This window comes from Sander lucioperca, chromosome 1, assembly GCF_008315115.2.
Source record: "Sander lucioperca isolate FBNREF2018 chromosome 1, SLUC_FBN_1.2, whole genome shotgun sequence".
NCBI lineage: Eukaryota > Metazoa > Chordata > Actinopteri > Perciformes > Percidae > Sander > Sander lucioperca.
Genome location: NC_050173.1, coordinates 12115292 through 12140462, shown reverse-complemented (window position 1 = coordinate 12140462; position 25171 = coordinate 12115292). Strand labels below are relative to the sequence as shown.

The 25171-nt window shown below is 40.0% G+C and overlaps 1 protein-coding gene across 2 annotated transcripts in view; it reads left to right on the top strand.

Moving 5' to 3' along the window:
• The window catches only part of si:dkey-112m2.1 (transmembrane protein 132C), a 175839-nt gene that overhangs the window by 75530 nt on the left and 75138 nt on the right, over nt 1-25171 (top strand). For both annotated transcript variants that reach the window (XM_031278033.2, XM_031278032.2), the window contains exon 4: nt 24573-24716. In XM_031278033.2, coding sequence (XP_031133893.1) covers nt 24573-24716 — 144 coding nt within the window. The remainder of the gene's footprint in view (nt 1-24572; nt 24717-25171) is intronic.

The window sequence follows — 25171 nt, the reverse complement described above, 5'->3', positions numbered from 1 at the left end:
TTTGAGATTTCTTAGAATCACTCTGGTTTCCTGTGAATTTGGATTAATCACTGCTTTGTATACCATATGTTGAGCTGCTGGATTTGTCATCATTGTATGGAGAACTTCCCTTTCAGAAGAGTTCATCAAACAAAATGTATTTCATTAAAGACAGAATATATGTATTGTAATGTAATATCAAGGGGCCATCAGTATGATTCATCTTCATGCAAACATATAAGCCTGCAAACAAACAAACTAATTCGATTATGAAAGCTGAAGACTGTTTTATTCATTTTTGTGTTTTTGTGTGACTGCTTTACATTTTTTGTTTCATAATTCTTTCGATTTGCTGCATTTAAGCATAAACTCTATTAATACAGATTTGATTGATTGATACAGTATTTGATAATAAGAAATAAGCTATAAAATGCTCTATTTTTCTTGATTGGTAATTGTTGATAATTGTTGAGTTTCTGTGTGTTGACAAAGGTTATATCATCAAAACAGATAAATGAAAGACAAAATAATTCAGTTTCATTGAAACTGTAAAGGTTTTCTTATTTGACTTCATATTAGCATTCTGAATTGGTACACTTTTTTTTAAGGGATAGCAACCGTAAACATATTATTTATACAATAATTCTGCAAGATAAAGGTGTTATGCTGCCAGCATTAAGATTAATAACTACAGGATGATAGTCTAAAGTAAAAAAAAGTTAAAAAAAAACCACTATTGTGCGACAGCGATGTCTGATTTTATGCAGATGATGCAGTTAAAGTTTTAGAGAGGAAAATACACTCTGAGTGTGTTTACTATATGAATGACAACATTGTTATGTCTCCTCATCCAGAAAATAGGGGCCTTCACTCTGGAGTGATGCTCTCTTTGTGTTTTGCACAGCAGTCTTTCAGCCTCCACTGTTATCTGTGTCAGGCACTTGAGGCTAAAATCCTGCTGCACAAACCTGCATTGTGATTCTCTATCTGCTCTTCTGTTGTTTAAACACTTGTAGGCTTGTTAAGTCCTGCATGACCATTTCACCCTCTTCACTCTCAAGTTGGCCATTCTGTGGCCCACAATATTTGTGACTGGAGGAGATCTGGCAGTGTCATTCTACTTTTCTCAGTACAAACGAGCTGTGTTATGGCCCAGAGGACTTACTCCGATTCTCTTTGTCTCGCTTTCCTGACATAAAAACTGACACAAAACCGTGCAGTCACACAAAAACATCAATTATCTTACCCTGCTATTTCCAGCTGCTTCTGCTGTAAGAACACAGTCAAATAGTGTATTATTTTAAAATTCAGTTCATCAGGTTTTCAGTGCAGAGCCACAGCTCGCCTGAAGTTTACTGTCAACTCTTTCTGCAGAGCTTTCATCCCTTGTTGCCCTCATCTCCTCACCCACCATCTCTTCCAAATGTTTTTCCCTCAAAAAGTGCAGCATAAATTAGCAAGTCTGACTCTTTTTAATGGAACTGGTGTGGGAAAAGTTTGAGGTGTCTTTGCAGGTTTCAATAATCGTGAGATCTGTTCTCAGCTTTAAGTTAGTGTTAGTGAAAAAAAATCATGTTGAAAGTTGCAAACTGGTTTGACTGTATGTAAGTACAAACGCCTACACTACAGTATGTGCCACATAGCTAAACTAATAAATAAGGCACACGTGTGAAAGTACAATTATTGTGATGTATCTTGTTCTGTTCGCGTGAGTCCTTTGGGCCAGAGAAGAAAGTGACAGGCCTGTCTCGGCCACTGCAGGTTAGTATCAAGGCCAGAAAGAGACATGGAGTGAAGTGAGGAAGTAGGAAGCAGAAACAACTAAATGCAGTCTTAGTGACAGAGTGGCCAGCTGAGGCTTCAATTTGCTGTTTCTGTTTCTTTCTTTTGCTGAATGAAATACTTTTTTAAGCATGGCAAAAATGTGAATGTTTTTAATATGGGCTGCAGTGTATTGACTGCTCAGTGCTTAGTGAAGGGCTACTGAGTGCTTCTTAACAGCCTCAAGAGCACGTATTAGTGTGTATAAGAGAAAACACTACTCAACTCACTCTGACAATATGTTGAGCGAGGCTTTGTGGAGAATGCTACAAGATGATTTCCCTTTTGGCACAATTTGCCTTTTTAGAAGTCATGAAGATCTTTGATCAATAGTTTTTGAAAAAAAAGTAATAGTTGCTTTATGTACTTTTCTGCTTTCACATTACTGAAAACTAGAGTTGTTCCGATAGTATCGGAAATGCCTCAGATACTGCCTAAAATGCTGGTATCAGGGAGTATGCGAGTCTATGCACCGATCCAATACCATGCAATTTAGCACACTTAAATAAACTACTATAAAAGTAGTTAATTCATGTTCTTATTTGTTATGACTGACTGTCAAACTAGATAATAAAAGAAAGTTATATGGCATTCATTCTCTTTATGTATTTGTTCATGTTTTAAAAAGGGGTTAACCTGAGCCAGGTCATGTGCAACAATGCAACACATCCATTCAGGGTTAATAGTATACAGCTCTTAAAAAATAAAAATATATAGTATATGGATGTTTGTTTTTTAACGCACTGGTATCGGATCGGTACTCAGTATCGACCGATACGCAAGTTCCGGTAACAGAATCTGGAAGGAAATAATATTCCCTATATATATATATAGCACTGGAACATCTCTACTGAAAAGTATCCCTGGTGAAAGGATTTGTGGAGCCAACAAAGACCCTTGCGATTTTTAGAGCTGCAGTTTTTAGAGCTGTAGGATTTGTGATAGAATTTTTTTTTGCAAAAGTAAAATCTAAAAGGTGTTTTGTTTTTTGCAATTCCAACTGCCAGAGATAATCTGTGCAATTTATCTGTGTTTCTTTAGCTCACTTTCACACTTAACCAAACCTAAATTTGGTTCCATTGGTCTGGACAAAAAAGTGATATGTTATGGTCCATAATGTGTTCCCACTGCCCTATAACCAGTCTTGTATAAAGTACTTGAAAGCAATACTTGAGTAATAGTACAAGTATCTTACCAGAAAATGACTTTGGTAGAAGTTAAAGTCTCCTTTTAGAATATTACTTGAGTAAAAGTCTTAAAGTATCTAATATTTACTGTACTTAAGTATCAAAAGTAATTTTCTGATATTAAATGTACTTAAGTATTAGAAGTAAAAGTAAAAAAACTTTGATTGTGAAAATTCTACTTAAGTACAGTAGTGAAGTATTTGTACTTTGTTAGATTACAACACTGCCTATAACTCATTCATCATGCATCATCAGTGCTACATGGACCCAAGGGGGAAAACAAAACAGTTAGTTAGAATATAGTTAAAGCACTACACGGGCTGTATGTGTTATAGAGAAGACACACCAGCCCGATAATTGGGCGTCGGGCCGTCTGGCGAGGTCCGTGACTCAAGTCTGTTCCGTGTGTCCTGTGCCGTCGGCCGTCCGAGGAGCCGTCGGCATTCATTTGGGCCGACCCGACATGTTCAGTCGGGGACAGGGCAGTCGGGACTCACCCGGAAATGGGGAGCTCAAAATCTGACGAAAATCTTTTAAACTGACCTTTGTCAATCTGAAATGAAGACAGATTCAGCAACTGCATGGCCTATTTCTCGCTTAAAATGTTTTCAGAAACACGTTTCGGTGAACTATTTTAGTACAATATGAGATCGTATTCTGAACAAGCCGCCATGAAAGTCTGGCTGTGAATTTCCGGTGAAAAAAGAACCACGTGACGTGTTCGTCCAATCAGCTGCTAGTTTTCATTTTCTGGGAAATAATCAGACTGTTAATAGAAACAATACAGAGCAGCGCCGCCTGCTGCTATGGAGACGTATTACGTTTTGCGCACGCGCAGAGCATACGCTCAAGTCGGCGTCGCCTCAGTGTGTTCTGAGGCATTTTTTGGACCTCGGGACCCGACTGATCAGTCCGACTGGCTTTTCTGCCGACGGTCGGCCCGACTGGTTGGTGTGTCAGGGTCCTCAGACTAGCCTAAAGAAACAGAACCAAACTTGCAACCGCAGCAGAGTTTGTTTGAATTGCTCCAAACACATTATACATGCAAGCAACCCTAAAATTAATGTTCTGTTGCAACAATTATGTGCTATTAGAATTAATGTATGTCCTACTCATATATGACTATGGCCATAGCCTTATTTCAAAGCACTATGTGAGTCTTGCTGCTTTTGAACTGAATATATTGAACATATTGTCTGAAACATAAAAGTTTGATCCATTGCTTTATCGTTTTTAGTCACATCAAGGTGGTTTAAGCCTGAATGAACACTTGTCCTTGTCCACTCTTTCATTGCTTGACTCATGGCACGCAGTGTTTGACTGTGGTCTGGAGGAACAGACACACACACACACACACACACAAACAGAGGCAGCAGCCCGAGGGAGTTCTCTATGAAGGTATCAGTGTAAACATCCAGTGGCAGTCGAGATGTTGGTGGCCCTGTGAAGTGGAAGCAGTGCTGAGGGCATGGTTCTGGCTGATAAGCACTACCAACATACAGAAAAGAAGTGAGTTGGTCATCTCTGTTAAAACACCAGCAACCACCTATTCCCCTGGTGCCATATTACTGCTGCAGCACACTGAGGAGAAGCTTAGACTCCTGCAAGGGAAGTGAAATGTGCACTTATGGTACAGGTTTGCATCAGCGTGTGTGTGTGTGTGTGTGTGTGTGTGTGTGTTGACAAGGGACCTCTCGTGGTGGGGCAAATAATGACTGCTGAGGCGAAAGTAGCGAGATGCCACAAAAAACTCTGGGTTCACATCCTATCTCGTACCAAGAACCCACAGTGTCTTTTTTGGGGGCATTTCATTACATAGCGATAGTAGAAAGAAGACAGAAAATGAAGGAGACAGCATGCCACAGAGGTCCCTGCCCGGACTCAAACCAGAGAACCTTGCATTCATGGTCAGAATCTTAACCCTTAAAGTTAACCAATCCTTAACCATAGAGGTGCTAGATCGGGAAATAGTCGTATGCATTTTGAATGGCACAGACAAACAATGTTCACCTGATGATAAGGGTGTCACATCAGAAATCTGGATCATTTCTGATGGAAATGACAAATCACTTAATTTTGTCTTAAACAGGGGTAGATGTAAAGATTTACATTTACTGGGCGCCCGGTTAGTTCAGTTGGTGGAGCGGGCGCCCATATATAGAGGTTTAGTCCTCAACGCAGCGGGCCCGGGTTCGACTCCGACCTGCAGCCCTTTGCTGCATGTCATTCCCCCTCTCATTTCTTCAGCTGTCCTGTCAATAAAGGCTTAAAAATGCCCAAAAAATAATCTAAAAAATTAAAATTTAAAAATTAAAAAGATTTACATTTACTGTCGTTATTGTAACAAAGTCATTGTAGTGGCAAAATTGCATCTTGTTTTATATCCACTTCTGTCAGCGGTAGGCACAATTAGTCTTGACTCGTTCTTTATTTCCAATCCTTTAGTTAAGTTTGCAGACAGGTACTCACAGAATAGACATCACTGCATTGCGTTTTGTGAATTTATTAGCAAACTTTCCTGTACAGCCAAAGTCCTCTGTTTTCATCCAAACATTTCCCCGAGCTTTTCTCAGACAGAAATCCACATTGAAAACGTCCAACTTGCTGGTCTAACTTTCCAACCTTGTTACATTACTCATTCGTTACAGACTTTTCATTACTTTTTACGGTCAAAAAAACATTTTGCCCCGTAGCTACCGCTGACCCAAAACACTCATTCTCTAGCAAAACAAAAGGGCACCTGCGCAGTAGCTCGAACATAGAACTAGAGTAAATTAGATCTGAAACAAACGCTCATAGTTGAATACAATGTACGTCAACATCAAATAACTATAATACAGTTTCTCAATTGCTTAAACACATTTGCCCACTCTGACATCACATTTTCAAAACAGTTAACACACAGGATAAAACTGAAGCTCAATGGCCAAAATGACTCATTTTGTTAGCAAAATGCTCTAACACTCACAAAACATTAAAAGCATGCAACATAAGCAAATATTTCCATCAAACACCACAACTTGTGGTCAAATTAATTTATTATTTCAATCAATCATTACACAATGGACAACAAAATACAGCCATCAATATGAAATATGACACTTTACAAACTCAAATGGATACTGAAAAAAAGCTATCAAAGGAAACTTATGGGTGGTAATACCTTTAAAAAAAAAAAAAAAGATATATTTTATCTTTCACATTTAGTCCATTTGTTCTTGACGATTATGCCACAGGTTCTCATCAACATCGCATTGAATGTTTTCCCTTGCAATGCACCGAGGGAAATACCTCCTTGCATGGCGCATCCATCCCTGGCAGTCCTCTGCACCTATTGCCAGGCAACCAGCATTCATTGCCTCCAGGAGGGGCATCTGCTCATATGGCCGGTGATCATACACCTTCCACCTCCAAGCAGAGAAGAACTCCTCGATTGGGTTCAGAAAAGGGGAGTATGCAGGAAGGAAGTGCATCATAATACGAGGCTGTGCTGCAAACCATTCGTTCACAAGGCGAGAGTGATGGAAAGCCACATTGTCCCAAATTATGACATACAGAGTCATGCCAGGCCAAGAGTCAACAGCCCTCTCTCTTCGGGTGGAATCAGTATTTCTTTCAATGAATCAAGAAATGTGATGAGGCGTTCTGTATTGTATGGGCCAATGGTTGGTATGTGGCAAAGGACCCCATCATTGGAGATGGCAGCACACATGGTGAGATTGGCACCCCTCTGACCTGGCACTGTGACAGCGGCCCTCTGCCCAATGAGGTTCCTCCCGCGTCTCCTCACTTTACAGAGGTTGAAGCCGGCTTCATCCACAAAAATTAATTTGTGATGTGCCCCCTCAGCTTCAAGCTCCATTATTCTCTAAGAAAAAGAACAAATTCATAAAGCAAATTACAGTATTCCAGTCGCATGTAACTATGGTAAACAAGGTATTACAATAACAAAATCTGTACCTGCACATCCTGGAATCGTGCCTCCTTTACGATGTCAGAGTTTCTTTGAAATGGAACTCGGTACAGCTGCTTCATTCTGACATGGTGGCGTTTAAGGACTCGATCTATAGTTGCCAAACTCACACTGTTTATATTTCTAAATGCTCCCTGATCTGCAATTACTGCTGCCTGGATTTCACGCAGTCTGATTGCATTGTTTGCCACTACCATATCTACCATATCTACAATGGCAGACTCCTGTTCAATACTAAACATCTTTCCTCTGCCACCAGTGTGTGGTAATGTGTGGATCCTATAAAGTAAAAGCAAAAAGCATGTCAAAATTGACATTACTGTATGACAGTCACATAAATGGGATTGATAAAACATCTGCATTACTGTAGACACAGTTTGTTCTGCTAACAGGGCAATACAGTAAAGCTGAAATACACAGTGGTATACATTACAGTAACACTGTGAATTACCTGTTCTCATTCCGAAAAAGCCTGACAATAGATGCCACAGTGCTCCGAGTCAGAATGGGCTGGACCCTTTGTCCAGCCTCTCTAAAGGACCAGCCATGATTGATGACATGGTCAATAATTGTTGCCCCAATTTCATTTGAAACTTGAGCTGGATTTTGTCCTCTTGCTGCTGCAGCTCCTCCACCACTTATACGGGCTCCTCTTCCTCTGGCCCCTCTGGCTCCTCTTCCTCTGGCCCCTCTGCCATGGCCTCTTACTCTATGGCCTCTTTGATCCATGCTTGCAAATAGCAACACAGAGGTGGCATCTTTTATAGATGGATGAGGACTGTTTGCTGATTGAAGAGTTGTGCAAATTAGTTTCAAAAACTGTAATATAGAAACTTAAACATTAGTAAATACAAAAACTCAAAATGACCATTAGTTAGCTTTAGCTCTTACAGTAATTTTTTGTGTACTTGTGCTTATTTGAGTATTTTTTTTTTTTTTTTGAAATGGTAATTTTACTTTTACTTAATTACTTTTTATCACAAGGCACTCAGCTGACACTCCAAAAGAGATACATGTGGTAAATGTATACGTTCAACCGGCCGAAGTTCATTTACTCAGAGCACATTTTAACTGACCTACTTTTTTACTTTTTATTTAAGTAAATTAGTACACAAGTAATTTTACTTTTACTTGAGTACAATATTCTAGTTCTCCTTCCACCTCTCGTCGTTACAGTTTTTCTCATTTGCTAAGACACACTAAATGAAACTGGGATCCGCTTTATCTTCATCATCACATTATTAGCACAGCAGAAGTCTTCTCTTGCAAATGTTTTAACACTTTTTCATTTGTTACACACATTTTTCACACCCTTTGTCAAAACAGTTACCACAGATCTCATTGAAAGACCCCGAACTCTATTGGATTCACTGTGGTGAACAAAAGGAAAACATCTATTCACAGCTGATAGAAAGTACTTGCATAATTAGAAAACTCTATGCACCTGTGTGAAACTCATTTGCACAACTCTTCAATCAGCAATCAGTCCTCATCCATCTATAAAAGATGCCACCTCTGTGTTGCTATTTGCAAGCATGGATCAAAGAGGCCATAGAGTAAGAGGCCATGGCAGAGGGGCCAGAGGAAGAGGAGCCCGTATGCGTGGTGGAGGAGCTGCAGCAGCAAGAGGACAAAATCGAGCTCAAGTTTCAAATGAAATTGGGGCAACAATTATTGACCATGTCATCAATCATGGCTTGTCCTTTAGAGAGGCTGGACAAAGGGTCCAGCCCATTCTGACTCGGAGCACTGTGGCATCTATTGTCAGGCTTTTTCGGAATGAGAACAGGTAATTCACAGTGTTACTGTAATGTATACCACTGTGTATTTCAGCTTTACTGTATTGCCCTGTTAGCAGAACAAACTGTGTCTACAGTAATGCAGATGTTTTATCAATCCCATTTATGTGACTGTCATACAGTAATGTCAATTTTGACATGCTTTTTGCTTTTACTTTATAGGATCCACACATTACCACACACTGGTGGCAGAGGAAAGATGTTTAGTATTGAACAGGAGTCTGCCATGGTAGATATGGTAGTGGCAAACAATGCAATCAGACTGCGTGAAATCCAGGCAGCAGTAATTGCAGATCAGGGAGCATTTAGAAATATAAACAGTGTGAGTTTGGCAACTATAGATCGAGTCCTTAAACGCCACCATGTCAGAATGAAACAGCTGTACCGAGTTCCATTTCAAAGAAACTCTGACATCGTAAAGGAGGCACGATTCCAGTATGTGCAGGTACAGATTTTGTTATTGTAATACCTTGTTTACCATAGTTACATGCAACTGGAATACTGTAATTTGCTTTATGAATTTGTTCTTTTTCTTAGAGAATAATGGAGCTTGAAGCTGAGGGGGCACATCACAAATTCATTTTTGTGGATGAAGCCGGCTTCAACCTCTGTAAAGTGAGGAGACGCCGAGAGGAACATCATTGGGCAGAGGGCCACTGTCACAGTGCCAGGTCAGAGGGGTGCCAATCTCACCATGTGTGCTGCCATCTCCAATGATGGGGTCCTTTGCCACATACCAACCATTGGCCCATACAATACAGAACGCCTCATCACATTTCTTGATTCATTGAAAGAAATACTGATTCCACCCGAAGAGAGAGGGCTGTTGAGGCCTGGCATGACTCTGTATGTCATAATTTGGGACAATGTGGCTTTCCATCACTCTCGCCTTGTGAACGAATGTTTTGCAGCACAGCCTCGTATTATGATGCACTTCCTTCCTGCATACTCCCCTTTTCTGAACCCAATCGAGGAGTTCTTCTCTGCTTGGAGGTGGAAGGTGTATGATCACCGGCCAAACATTCAATGCGATGTTGAGAACCTGTGGCATAATCGTCAAGAACGAATGGACTAAATGTGAAAGATAAAATATATCTTTTCTTTTTTTTTTTTTTTAAAGGTGTTTCCTTTGGTAGCTTTTCAGTATCCATTTGAGTTTGTAAAGTGTCATATTTCATATTGATGGCTGTATTTTGTATTTTGTTGTCCATTGTGTAATGATTGATTGAAAGAATAAATTAATTTGACCACAAGTTGAGGTGTTTGATGGAAATATTTGCTTATGTTGCATGCTTTTAATGTTTTGTGAGTGTTAGAGCATTTTGCTAACAAAATGAGTCATTTTGGCCATTGAGCTTCAGTTTTATCCTGTGTGTTAACTGTTTTGAAAATGTGATGTCAGAGTGAGCAAATGTGTTTAAGCAGTTGAGAAAAACTAAGTGTGGAAGACTAACTGATTGAAACAGCGCAGTGGCACACTGTATGATATACCCTGTCTGTCAATAAATAGTATATTGGCGGCTGTTTCATTACAGAAGGCTGTGTCACGGGGGTAAAGCGGGTTGTCGATTTATTGCAGAGTTGGTGGTTCGGCCAGCTCAGTGCCTAGTATGGTGTGTGTGTTAATAAATGAATGAAAGGCAAATTGTAAATCGCTATGTCCATAAAGGTAGAAAAGCACTGTGTAAGTGCAGTATGTTTACCATTATCTCCAGACACGTTTTGTTATCTCTTAGTCAGGGTGAAGACCTACTGACAGTGTGAAATGCCCACACCCATTTATTTTCTAAAGTAAGCCGTGCCGCGCTTCTTAGGGAATTATAAGATAGAAGGCAACACAGGCCTGAACCACAACCAGGATGAATGTAACTTTATGCAAATGAGGGCAAACTTTGCATCAAAGTGCCCCAGAGATTTACTAAAACAAACATCCACGAAATGTTGTCCTAACCAGCTGTGGAAAAATCTCTGTGGAGGATAAGCTCATTATTGAAAGATGATTTTGTATGACTCAGAGATGAAGGGCTGATGAGCACAGTCTTAGATTGTTAGAGAAAGTGGTGGGTTGCTTATTTACACAATGCAACAAGTGACCGTCACATTATGAGCAAATATTTGTTTTCTGGGATTTTAATGAAATCCTAAAATGTTTAATAAAGCTGCACAAAGGTCTGTATTTATGTTTTGATGAAGAAGAAAAAAAGAGGGAAGCAATATTTTCTCACCATATTAATCGATTGTATGTGTTTTTCTGCGAGTCTGAGACTGCCCTTAAGTCCATGGTCAGCTTGCATATCAGCCCTATACAGTATTTCCCCCTGCTTGCTTCTTTGGTGATGTAAGGCATGCACTCTCCAGCGAGTGCAAAATAAGACACTGCAGCCTATCTGAAATGCACACCATGAACAGCGCATGATGAAACCATTTTGTAAGGATAAAGTTGTCTTGCAAGGTTGTTAACACAGTAAAAATATGTTATTGAGTTTAAGTTATACCAGTCTAGCATCTGTTATGCAGCAGGGTCAGACCGTTAGTCCAGACACTTTATCTGTTCAGTTGATTTAAATTCTTATGTTAGCATTTAAAGCTTTCTACAGCAAAGAGGTGTCAAAGAAGACCAGAAGGTTAGGTAGTTTTTACATCAGTACCTCCACAGTGTGTTAGATTTAGAAATCAGGCATTGGTCGGATTTTAACTTGTGACGGACTTGTGACTTGCTCCAAGCTACATGCAAATCCTGTATTGACACAAATACATGCTGTGCAGTTTGACTTAGCTCCTGAGAGAGGGAAAAAACACAACATTTACTTGTACACAGACACATAGTGATGAGGTTAGTTTTTCTTTATAGATCTACTGAGTCTTAGATCTCTGATCAGGGTCCTGAGAGGGAAAGTGGGAGAAAAATAAGTTAGAGAGGAAGGGATGATGGGGAAAAGACAGTCTGGAATGGGAAGAAACAAGATCTTTGGAAAGTATATTTATTGTCATGCTACTGATAAAGCTCTATTTTGCAAAATAAAAAAAATAAAAACTCAAATTAAAAAAATCCCCATATGATTTTCAACATTTGTTTTGCTTGTGAGGAGAGCGGTAAGGTAGCATTTTACTAAAAAACAATCAACATCAACATTTTTTGTATCCTTTTTGGAACAAAAGAAAAGCACAGCAGCCAGCAGAGAATATCTGTTGTTTTCCCATCTAAGCCTCCCTCAAAGTCAATTATTATACCCCTAAATCATCCCTCTATCTTCTCTTTGATTACCTCTCTTTCTCTCTGTCACATCATCCTTCACATTCCTCATTTTCTTTCACACATGCACATTTCAACCTACGCCAGATGACTACGTAGTGACTTAGGTCTTTTCCCTGTCTCCTGTATGTAGTGGAGGCTGCTGATGGTGACTTTTCAGCAGTGCCCACTGGTGCACATAATGAAGTGCAAATGGCGCTAATGTACTGGTTGACATGCCAGCTTTTACAGATCAGGCCTGAATTGATTTACCTGCAATTTTAGCTCTGCATTTTCCAATAATCTGCACATGGCAGAGTGTGCAGACATTTCAGACAGATGCTTTATTTTGTCCATGGAGGATTGCTGTGCTTGTATGTGTACATAACCTCGGGACTGTGAATGAAACCAAGATTGAATTTGTTTTATAGTTTCTCAGTAAGAGCCCATTCTCTCACACTTTACAAACATTTTGTGGCACCAGTGTGACATTATTTAGACGGACATTATCTGAAATGTTGGGTTAGCATGACGGCTGACATCTTTCTTGTCACATTGACACTCCAGCACTTACTGTACTGCCTTCCCATGGCTCTGCACAAATGTCGCAATGCTGACAAATCCAACAACACACGACATCTAGACCGAGAAATTGTCTACTGTTGCCATGGCTCACCTGGATCACTAACACACGCAGGAAGCATTTAATCAATAACTTCAGGAATATTGATTGTCCTCAACGTCAAGACAGCTGAATGACATACTGTAACATTTGACCCCTGATCATGATCACCTGCATCAACTGACCACAGATCTGCAGGCTCAAACCGCCAGTCAGTCAGTCAGTCAGTCAATAAATAAATCACTTATAGATGAAGTCAGGAGAGAAAAGGCATTTAGTCCCTTCTCAGCAACCCCGGCTCCTAGTGCCATTAATGCAGCACACTTCATCAGTCCTAGCTGGCTTTTGTGTTTGTCCCTGGTGTGTCACATCCTTCAAAACCTCCCACAACAGTGTATTCATGCAATTTATGATCTAATTAGAGGGCATAATGAATAGTCAACCATTTGTAACGATCGTGATTAAAATGTTTTAGTGATTGCCAAAGATTAATTGTTTCAGTAATGGCTTAAGATTGATGTAATTTGCATACATATGGCAACTATTAATTTTTGTTCTTCCTCTCTTTAACGTGAATGTTGAAAAAGCTGTTTTCTGACAGTATTGTATATTTTCAGACAGGAAGTAATTTCCAACTAAAACTTTTAGTAAAAGATATCCAAACTATCAGCAGAATGAAGTTCAAAGTACTTCTTTCATCTTTCAGTCAATGATATGGACATAGAGGAGAAGTTCATTAGATAGCATGCTGACGCATACTGACATGTCTTTATGTTAACAATTGTACAACTGTGTAATTGTGCATGTGTGACAGACGTGTCTACAGCCATGCTAACAGCTCTGCAAGGCTGTAATCAGGCACAGCATCGCTTTGAGCTAAATGCTAACATTACGCTCCCAAGGACAATGCTAGCATGTTGATGTTTAGAAAATATAACGTTTACCATGTTCACCATCTTAGTTTAGCATGTTACCATGCTGCATTGTCTGGGAACCTTAAATGTCCAAAATGTTCCAATCTATCTGTAGAGATATTTCACTGAATGAGACCTTCGAACGTTTCCTCTTGCAACCTTGAATAGCTGTAGCAAATTTCATGGCAATCCGTCCAACAGTTGTCAAGCTATTTTACACTGAACCATAGATGTCAACTTCATGGCGGCGCTAAAGGGAATGTCAGGGGGTCACCAAAGTCATTACAATTCATCCACTGGGGACTACGGAAGTCTTTATACAAATCAATGGTAATCCATCCTGTAGTTGTTGAGATATTTCAGTCTGGACCAAAATGGTAGATCTACCAACTGACCGAAAGACAGACCAACATTGCCATCCCTGCAGCCATAAAGCTAACATGGCTGAAAAGCAAATGTCAGCCACCCTCAACTCCATCTCTCATCTGTTGCTCTTCCTGAGGTGTTTCCTTATCCGAACCAAGGGTCTTAGGGTAGGGGGTGCCGTATGCTGTACAGATTGTAATTTGTGATTTTGGGCTATATAATTGAAATTGACTTGACTACTCACTACAGTGCTACTTTATTTAAGCAACACTTGAAGTATAAAGAGCAACTTTATTGTCAGACCAATGCATTTCAGCATGTGGCCTTCATCAGGCTCATCAGGATGGCTACTGTATGTGCCCATTCGCATCAGTGTTAATCTGTGTAAACCTTCCTACATCAGGTTTACCAACTTCCCATAATCAGTCTCACTACATCCTGAGATTATACTGCTTGGCCCCCTTCTGCGTCCATCCAAATATTGGATCAGTCCTGGATCATCCATTCGGCCCAACGAATCCAATGCAAAGTCTAATTTTTATCCTCTGCATGCAACCTCATGTCAAATAGGTTTTACTGGAAGCAGCGTCTGCATGTGTTTGCCCTATCCCCTATTTAACTGGCTCGGCTTCCATTCAAATGGCAGCCACAGGGATCAAGCCTCTGTCTGCTACTACATGACCTCATTTCTTCAGCTAATCTACAGCAGCAGTAGGAGTTCCTGAAATCCAGCATTAAAGCAAATGTAAAATTAGACGTTTTTAGTACACTGCTTGACGTACATTTCTGTATTTATGAAAAATAAAAAAGGAAACCCGTGACACATATTTCATATTTGCGTTCATCTGAAGTCCTGTGCTTGTGCTACAAATGCATCGACTTAAATGGGGGTCGAAATATCCTACGTGTAGGGCACTAGATTGGAGATGTTATTGAATATTACGTTTTGAGTCTTGGGTTGTGACGAGAGCCGGGCTGTGATTTACTGGAGGGGACTTGCTCTTGGCCACATTTGGTGTTGCGCTGTCACACCCCTCAGTGTCATCATCCCGTTGGCCTGCTTTCATGTACACAGTCGCTGTGCACACAAGGCGCTCTTTTGTCATTTCAGTCAATACCCACCCACATCCAGCCTGTTTCTTTATTCAGAATATCATGAATTCTTTGTTGCCTTTTTCTTTGACAGTATTTATTTGTTACAGTTTGGGAAATAGGCTAAAATATAATGTGACATAAGGAGATAATGAGAGCTTGGGGCAGATTAAAGAAAAAGTCATTGGCTGCTCTAAGTTATTGGCTTTGGTAAATTTCACTTTTTATGAGCTACAATTTCATCTCATTTCTCATTATCTCCCTCTGCTTCCAGTTTTTGAGTAAATAATGCCTTAATTACATCTCGCACCCCCTCTATTATAACTTATGTGTTTCTTATGTATTCTGCCCTTAAAACAGCAGTCATGCAATATGCAGAAATGGGCTCCATAAGTGCTAGCTCATCATATTATTATCATCATAGCCCTCTTGAGGACATTGCTAACAAAATAATGTTTTTAAGGATTCAAGCCATTAGCCTCATTTGTTTATGTTCAATAATATGTGGTCAAAGTAAGATTAATTTGTCCTTTTTAATGTGAAAGCCTTCATATAGAATGGCACTTCTCTAAACCACCCTGCTGAAGTAGTCATTTGTTTTTCAGATATTAGATTAGATTCAACTTTATTGTCATTGTGCAGAGTACAAGTACAAAATACAACGAAATGCAGTTTGCGTCCAACCACAAGTGCAAAAAGAGCAGAAAAGCGCAACGCGATATACAAGTATAGACAGGTATAGAGAGATGGTGCATAGACAGAACAAGAAATATAGTGCTGTGTAGACAGTAGTGTACAGTTTGTTTACAGAAGGTGGTTTAGAGTAATACATTAAATATAAATAAATAAATATGTGCAGTGTATTAGCAGTTACCTTATAAGAGCAGAATAAATATTGGCTATGTAGTATGAAGAATGTATGAACAACATGTACAGATAGGTGCAATGTAGTAGCAGTATTAAAATAGTAGTAAGAATAATATAGATATATGCAGTGTATTAACAGAATATATTATAAGAAAAACAGAATAAATATGGATATTCAGTATGAAACATATAGACAGTTGGGGGCTTAGTAGGTTAACTGTCACTAAGATGCAGAGCCAGAGTTCAGTAGGGTGATAGCCGCAGGAAAGAAGCTTCCTCTGAACCTGCTGGTTCAGGTGCGGACATTTACAACATTTCCTGACAGTCATATATAGCACCATTCATTTTGTTCAGCTGTTCCCATTTTTGGAGAATCATAATGACTGTAGATTACAATGATGCCTTTGTATAAAACACCAGGACTATTGGATCCCAATGGGTTTTCTTTATTTATTGACAGCAAACTAAAGATTTCCTCACCACTAAGATGTATTTAAGCTGTACTGTATGTATGAAACCTTGTCCAGGTTTTCAAATTAAATGTTCCTTTCCTCAGACAATCTCAGGGGCTTCTCTGAATTTGACTCAAACTCATTTCTCAGTGCTCCTGTCCATATGATTGCTCTTGATCTGTCATGGATTCGTTCATGTCATGAGGCTATGGCCAGCTCACATTTTGAACCTTGTCTCATTTGAAGTCAGCTGCTCTCATCTGACAGTTTCTTTTTTAAAGGTGGGAGTTTGTTCCCAGACCTCAGGTCCAAGCTCCATATATCAGTCATCTGGTTGCTTTTCCCCTTTAATTAATAGAAAAGACTGCCAAAAAATGTTGGTGTGTGTTGGCTAAAGGCAAACAACTCCTTACCTGTCCTCTCCCATCCATGTAAAAAGCAAATAATCTGTGCTTTTTCTTGGACAGTACAAACAGTTCCTTGCATAGCCACCTGATTTTAAATGTGTCTAGTGTTTGGTGACAGTCAGCATCTCCTCAATTATGTAGCACTCAATACAATCCACTTGAGGTTAAAATGACTACTAGGCATTATAAGTAGTACTCCCTTTGATCATCTTCGTCCCTTGGTAGATGAATAGCTTTTAACCCTTCACAGCTTTGATACCCTTAAAGCACATCCATTCACCGTCTGGTTTGGATCACACAGATATTGATCTGTAAAGAATGGTGAGATGAGTAGGCGGTAAATGGCAGCCAGAAGTGAAATTGATATTTCACAAGGGTAAAGCGAAGGACCGGATAAGCCTCATGCAAGGCAACAGCACTTTTCCGGCAATGTCCCGAGGAAATAAGAGGGTGTGAGTGAAGGTTAGATGATGATAGCCTGCTTGAATATATCACAAGATGCTCCTTCAATCCTCCTTTTTTTTTATATGTTAAACGTGAAGAAAAAAATTCAACTCCGATTATTTTTTTAAAAAGCTGAGCAAAGTACCCCAGACTGTATCTACAACTTGGAGAAGTATTTTTTGCAAGGTTATTATATTGGATTGCACTGTATACTGAAGGTGTCAATGCATGTAGACCGTCCATCTCCTGTATTTCTAGCTTGATCTGAAGTTTAAAAGTTAATGGATTTGTTCATTGATTTCTTTTCAAACACATTCAGTAGTGAGGATCAGAAAGGGCACACAGAAAGAAAGTGGAACTTTAGTAAAAGTAAGTTATACTAAGAGTAAAGAAAAACGGTTTGGACAAATAGAAACAAGATGAAAAGTCTGCCGCGAATTGCATGGTTATCCATCAAACTGTTGTTTTTACTGTGAACTGCCATGGTCAATCTGCAGGTGGTGCTAGAGGAATAGTGAGGGGCTCAGCAAAGTCTGCCACGCATTCTCATCAACGGGTTTGTATGATATCGTACGAAAACATATGCACAACAATACCACAATTACGGCGCCCGGTCACTGTAATGCCTACGTGACCGTTAAGTTTAGCCACCGTTGACAGTTGACTGTGATGTGTGTAACAGTCACCGTGAAGTGATAGTTGTGACAACAGTGTTTTGGAATAAAACACTTAAGTTGTACTTCCGGGACACAAACATCTGTTTCCTGGGTGAAAGTCTTGTGTTTTCCCCCTAACTTCTTCTGGGAGGCGATATCCACTCTCCCGCTTGAAAGTCCTGTGTTTTCGCAGCCTTATACTCAGTGCTCCGGTCATAACTACTACGCCACTAGCGGTCGGTGCCTTACAGCAGTCAGTGTGGGGCTCAAAGTAATAAAAACGTGAAATACATAAAAATTACGGTGGGTTACTTTTCATGTACAAATGGTTGATGAAAACATCTTGAAGCGTCATCCTCTGGGGACCATTGGTGTCCTTACAAAATGTCATGGCACACATCCAATTGTTGTTGAGATATTTCAGTCCAGACCAACTGACTGACCCTTGAGCCTAGCTGCTGGCGTTGCTAAAAACTTTAAACAGAGTTCTTGTCCACCATAAAGTCTCAATTACAGGTGTGTTGGGCCTAACCCTAACCTGTAAAGTGAGAAGGATCCAGAATTTCTGCACACTGCCAGTCACTTGGACTCCCTTTACTTAATTAAGACGTTTTGGTCTGTAGACCTTCAAATTATCTGATGAAGCTTTACCGACTGAAATTAGATAATTAAATAACGTGAATTAAAGTGACCAACAGTGTGCAGGATATCTGGTTCCCTTAAAATAATATAAATTAAACTATAGTGCAGCAGGGCACCAAAGCTAGACAGGGAGCTCTGGTGAAGGATATAGAGAGCGATGGGAGTAAGGCTTGGATGTGCAGATACAGTGAGGGGAGCAGAGTGTTTCAGAGGAAACAGATAGAGACAGACAGAGGGAGATAGGATAAGAGACATGGTGAAAGTGAGACAAAAGGGTGAGCCAGAGAGAGACGTAGCAGAATGCATGGGTGGAGATGAGCTTTGTCTGGCGAGCCCTCTTTATCTGATAGTGTTAATCTTGCCCTCCGTTTGCAACGTTGCCACGCACCAGCACTTTCAACTAGCTCTGATAACAGGAAGAACAGCATCAAACTCATTAATTGAATTAGCTCTCTCTTTATCTCTGCATCTGCCGGTGTCTGCTCGCCCCTAAAAACCACTCCACCGACAACTATTCCTCAGCTAATTTACTCCAGCACAGCCCTGTTTCACCTTACTAATTGATTGAACCAACTCTCAGCCTGGTTCACCTATCATTGGCCACTATCTAATTTAATTTCACCCCATGGTGATGGAGATTATTTGGTTTCCGAGCAAAAGCGATAGAGGGAGGTAACATGAAGAAAGCCGGGGTTCTATGCCCAACAGCTTGTGTGTTTATTTCATAACTGCATTTAGCTGGCAGGTATTTGAGAATTTTGGGACACGGGCCAACTAAACAAGCTCAATGTGATTAGGCCAATTTCACCAGCCGTCAGTAAATTAAATTCAGCTAAACTACATTTTTTTAATTATTAAAAATATGCCCATGCACAAGTTAGCATGTGTTTTTGATTTATCCAAGTAACCACCAGACCAGTTTGTCATGCAGCATGGGGCTTTTTCTTCTTTCAAACGTTTCAGTGGGGTTAGTTAATGATGCCTCAGAACCTGGTTGCAGGTTGTATATGAATGTGCTGTGACTCATTTGCTGTATTACAGCTTTTCTCCATCTGGCTCTCCCTTTGCAGGAGCCTTTCTGTGATGTAGGAACCAAAGGTGGTTTTCTTTGTGGCGTAGCTGATATCAGAGCAATTGTACTCGCTTTCATTTATCTTCACTAAAGGTTACCTTTGACCACCAACCCACTCTCTTCCAGTGTGTTACATTATATCAGATATAGAGACGGACCAAGGTGTGTGTGTGTGTGTGTTACTTGTGTCCAAGTTATTGGGTTCTATTTGTCTCCATCTAGGCCAGAGTAATTATCTGTTATCACCTGGATGGCAATACAAAGAACCATTTCCTACTGTTTCTTCTCATGTATTATTATTTTAACTTTAAAGCAGCCATATTATGCTCATTTTCAGGTTCATAATTGTATTTTAAGGTTGTACCAGAATAGGTTTACATGGTTTAATTTTCAAAAAACACCATATTTGTGTTGTACTGCACCGCTCTCTCTCACTGCTGCAGATCCTCTTTTCAGCTGGTCTCTGTTTTAGCTACAGAGTGAGACCTCTTTTCTTCTTCTTCTTCTGTACTATCTTTGATTGCACTGCACATGCCCAGTAGCTCAGATGTAGATCATGTCAGCTAGCTAGCTCCATAGACAGTAAAAGAAAGGCTGTTTCTACAACTTTGGTCAGTTACAAGGCAGGATTAGCTGGGAGACTTCTAAATGAGGGCGCACATGGAAGTAGTTCTTTTGTAGATTATGGTGAACTTGTGTGTGTTGTAGCAGTGCTTTGCTACTGAGAACGAGGTAGCATGCTAGCGTTAGCATGCTAGCGTTAGCCATAGCGTTAGCATGCTAACGCTACGAGCTAATGGTTGCGGTTAGCCTGCTCGTTTCGGCTTGTGACGTCACAAGCCGTGCCGATTTTGAACAGCTCACCCAGAGACTGAAGGCAGGACACATTCAGAAACCGTATCTCACTCTAAACAGCATGGATGGATTTTTTTCAAAGTTTGTATGTGTGTGGAACCACCAGAGACACAACATAACACCCCAAATCCCAGAAAAAGTGATTTTTTCATAATATGGGCACTTTAAGTTTAGTGGGTGACATAACCTTGCTGAAAATGGCTTCTTAAGGATGACATTGACATTTTGGGGCCTATATCTCTCTCTTTTATTGTTGGAAATATAAGACCAGAATGGACAGCAAATGCCAGTGCTGACTACAAGTTCCTAGCCTCTTAACCAATAAAGCCCTCTCTTCAACTTCTCTCCTCTCTTGAATGTTTTTCCCCCATCCTGTCCTTTTTCATCCACACTAATACATCGCCTGTCTTTTCTAATCTGCCTGGCTGGTCACTGTAAACCTCTATCCCCGCTCTCTGCTCAAACACATTTAAACACCCAGCTATCCTTCCATCCCTGTGCTCACCACAAAGAGCTTTACACAACCTCCCAACCCCCAATACACACTCCCTTGTTTTTTATCCCTTTTCTTCAATATATATATTTTTACCTCCATCTTCACTTATTGCCATGGGAACCACGAGAGCCCATTTAGTCTTCAAATAAAAAACATGCTTTTGAAAGAAAGCATGTAATCATTCCCACAATTTTCCCTTTGGATGAATGATATCGAGTCATTATAATCTTAATGTTTACTGAAATTGGGTTTTACCGAAACGTCAATCTTCACTTCCTTTGCCCAAAACATGCTGTTTTTCATTTGTCTTCAAGTACAATGCAGATTTGTCCTGCCCCAGTTTTGAATGTGTTTGTGTGTACAGTACTATATATAGTGCAGTTATACAAAGCATATTTGTTAAATACATAAGCAAATTTTAGGTCATTTGTATCATAAAAAAAACCTAGAAACTGTAATAGCTAAAGGCTGGAACTTTTTGACTCTTTAACTCCTTATGTGGTCCCAAGGACTCTAGGGCTGTGCCCAGCATTCACTTATTCACAACTTACTATACAGTGGTGGAATGGAAATAAGTGGCCTACATTTATTCAAATACTTTACTAATTGAAGAATTTGAACTTTACTTTAGTATTTCCATATCCCGCTACATTAACAGCTATAGTTACTAGTTACTTTGCAAGTTCAGATTTTCCATTCAAAACATATGATCGACTTGAGATCACTTATTTCTGTAACTGAGAACCACCGAAAAACAATATAAAGTTGGTCAAAAGTTAGAACATAAAAATGCTGCTAACACATTAATGCAGTAGTGATAGTAATCCAATAATCAAATGATATATTGTGTATAATAATATAACCGTGAGTACTTTCACTTTTGATCTTTTCATCTGCAGTCGTCTACATTTAACATTTTGAATCTCTTTTCAAGATACACTTATAAATGTGACTTTCTAAAATACATTTTCTTTTAACTTACAGTATTTTAATTGTGTAGAATTTGGTTTTCATTTTATTGGTATTGTATTACTTATTGTCACATTGACAGCTTAACAACATGGTGTCTAAATGTTGAGATGTGTGGTCTCACACGGCTTTATTCAAAATTGTTTGTATTCCATTTATTTCCCTTCTGTATAAAGTGCATTAATATTAATGCAGATTGGTATTGCATGCAGCACAAGAGCAGCATGCCAGAGTGCAAGGTGTGTTGACATGTTATTTGGGCGGCCATCCTGGATTGTCATTTCGAGGCATCAATCAGCGGAGAGCTGAAAACTGTCTTTTCTGACAACCTCATCCCATCTGTAAATACTCATCCCACTGATGCAGGTTTTGATGGAATTAATGAGGCAGCTTCATGTGCTGATGCATGTGAAAGGGGGGCTTCCTTTAAATTGCTTTCCTTTATTGCTTCCCTCCTCCTCTTCCTCCCTTACCAGAAATCATATTAGCCAAACCAATCTCATTTACAACCATGCCATTTGTTAATTGTGCCAGCTTGCTTGTTGACTAAAGTACATACTTGGGTTTGTCCAACATGTGTGTGAGAGAAATACAATTAGTATGACACAGGAGGAAGAAACAGAGAATGAGATAAAAGGATGAGACGTGTGAAAATGAGGAACACATTTTTAGATTTAGAGAATGAGAGAGAGAGTGAAAGAAGACTGCAGAGCATCAAGACCATAGATAGCACCCTGACAATGTAGTTGGGGATTGCTTCATTCTACATTAGTATTGATCAACCCATCAACCAACTTACTCTATTAAATGCCAAATAGAGTAACAAAACACCATAGAAGCCAGAGATATTTTTAATTTGCTCACTTGAGTCTGACCAACACACAAAAATTGAATTTATAATGATACGAAACAAGCACATTTTTGCATTTAGTATTAATGACTTTTAAAATGACTGAAACCATCAATTAGTAATCAAAATTGATTACTACTGCAAACATAAGAAGTTAGTGGCATCTGTACACGTTAGCAGAAAAAGAGGGAAAGAATGTGCTGCTCTGCATCATCATGGGACCTAAAGCATTTCTACCTCAAATTGGGTTTTGATATGTGATAAATACAGCTCTGTTAGTCTATATTAGTTGATTATCATTCTCCCGCTCACTGCTGAATCTGCTTGTGGGTTTGAAGTAATTACTGCACCGTGGCTAAGGTGACGCCTGGGAAACAGGAGGACAGACAGCAATAAGTCGTCTCCTCCTAGTTATTTTCTGTGTCTTCCACACCGGCGGCCTTTATCTTTGCTCGTCAGGAGCAGCGGCCAACACAAGGCCAGTTAATATTGCCTCAGCGGCATGGATAAGATCAAAGAAGACCAGTGGAACACTGAAGATGTAATGACTGTGCTCCTCTAAGGACTGCTGCATGGTTTGTCATGTCATTATCCCCCCGTTAACACTCCGTTTTTTTCTTCATCTTTTACAAGCCTTACGCAGTTCCAGAATAAGGAAAGTTTTCAACTATTTTGATGTAGGCAAAAAAAAAAAAATTTGCCCTGCGTTCATGTTTCACTGAATAGAAATGATCCCTTCTCCTCGACGTTCTGTTGGTGTTTTATTTCAGATCTAGCTTTTCTTGCCATCTCTTCCTTCATTTCCCCCACATAAAATATTCTGCCGCATTCGTGTCAGTGGTTCAAACAAGAGCAATTTGTCATGTTGGAAAAAGGAAGCACTGAAAGCCGCTCACGTACTTCATGGTAATTTCTTGTGACAGAGGAGGAGGAGGAGAGCAACAGCATAGTCAGTATACTGGAAGAGGAGGAGGTCATGGTTCTTCAGCACCTGTATATCCCACAGACTGTGACCACAAGTAATGGAAGTGATAGAGGGACAAAAGGGTGGGGCAGAGGTGGCACGGAGGCTGCAGAGATTGGAGTCCTGGTGAAACCCCAGGTGTGAGGGCGGGGGGGATGACCAAATGTGTCTGAAGTAGAGCTTGCTGCCTATTTATTGCTCCAGAGTCCTGATGTTGGGATGTTACAAGGTGTAAAACGAGACTTGTCATGTAAAACAACTCTTTCATCCAATATGTACTCTCATAGCGGTTTAACACACTTTCACAGGCGTTCATTCGAACTCGCTACCCCCCGACTCGTAATTATTTCATCACTGAAATAATTTGACTCGTACATGCCAGAATCACTTCCCTAAAGCGGCATTCATCCCGAGCAAAACATAAAACGTTTGAAAGCATTTTTTTTGTTTTCACTTATGATTATATACTATCCAAAAAGGATGAGGGCCAAAAGATTAAAGGGTTGTTTCGTCAACAAAATGTTTCGAGAAAAGTGTAGTTCTTGTTTTCCCATCTAGTAAGCACCAAAAGCCATTCAAAAGTTTTATTTTCCTTCTTTTGTAGCTCCAGTTTGGTGCTTTGATATTCGTAAAGCATGTTTTTGATCAGTCTGTTGGTATCGTCCAATATATTAAAGAAATTCAGGAGCAACTTTAATGTCCTTCATGCATGTGAGAGAGAAAGACCATGAGACCGCAGTTAAAGCCCATTGATGGTAATTTTTCTTTCTTCATTTCAGAGAAAGAGAATAAAAGGAGGCCAGCTGTGTTTCTGAAGCTCTGAAACTTCATTTGTGAGCTTTTCTGGTGACAGTTACAGTATCACCTAATTTAATGTTTTTCTCTGACCTGTGCACGTCCGTGTGCGTTTCAGGGTCAAGCTGAAGGATGGCGTGGCGTTCCTGGGAGCTCGAGCCACTAACCCTGTTTTGTGGACGGTGAGTCAGGATGTCAGAAGTGAAGGCCACAGGGTTGTCACCCTCCACTGTCGGAGGAAGGAGAACAGCTTCAGTCAAAGGTACGTCCCGACTCCCTCCTTGCTTCTACAGAATTAATCAATGCGTGAATGAAATATGAAGTGAACACCCTGCTGAACAATCAGAAAGCAGCAGCATACTTGTTCATTTCCCAGACAGCTGTCAGTGGAGAGTGATGGCAGAGAGTAAGGATAGAAGAGGACATTTATTCCTGTGCACTGCCATGCACGCAGGTCCTCAGCCATGTCACTGGGTGACACATTCCTTCATTACAATGAACATGGGCATTGTAGTTTACTTTGAGTCAAATCCACATTCACTGTTTTGAGGCTGGAAATATTCCCCAACAAATGCACTACATCAAAAGATGGCGGCACGCAGGACGCAACAGCTCGTACGGTTCCCGGCCTACATTTAATTACATATGTGCCTGCAAATTGTGTCAATGACAATAAAATTAATTGAATTGAATTTCCTCCTCTTTTTTTTTTTAAAG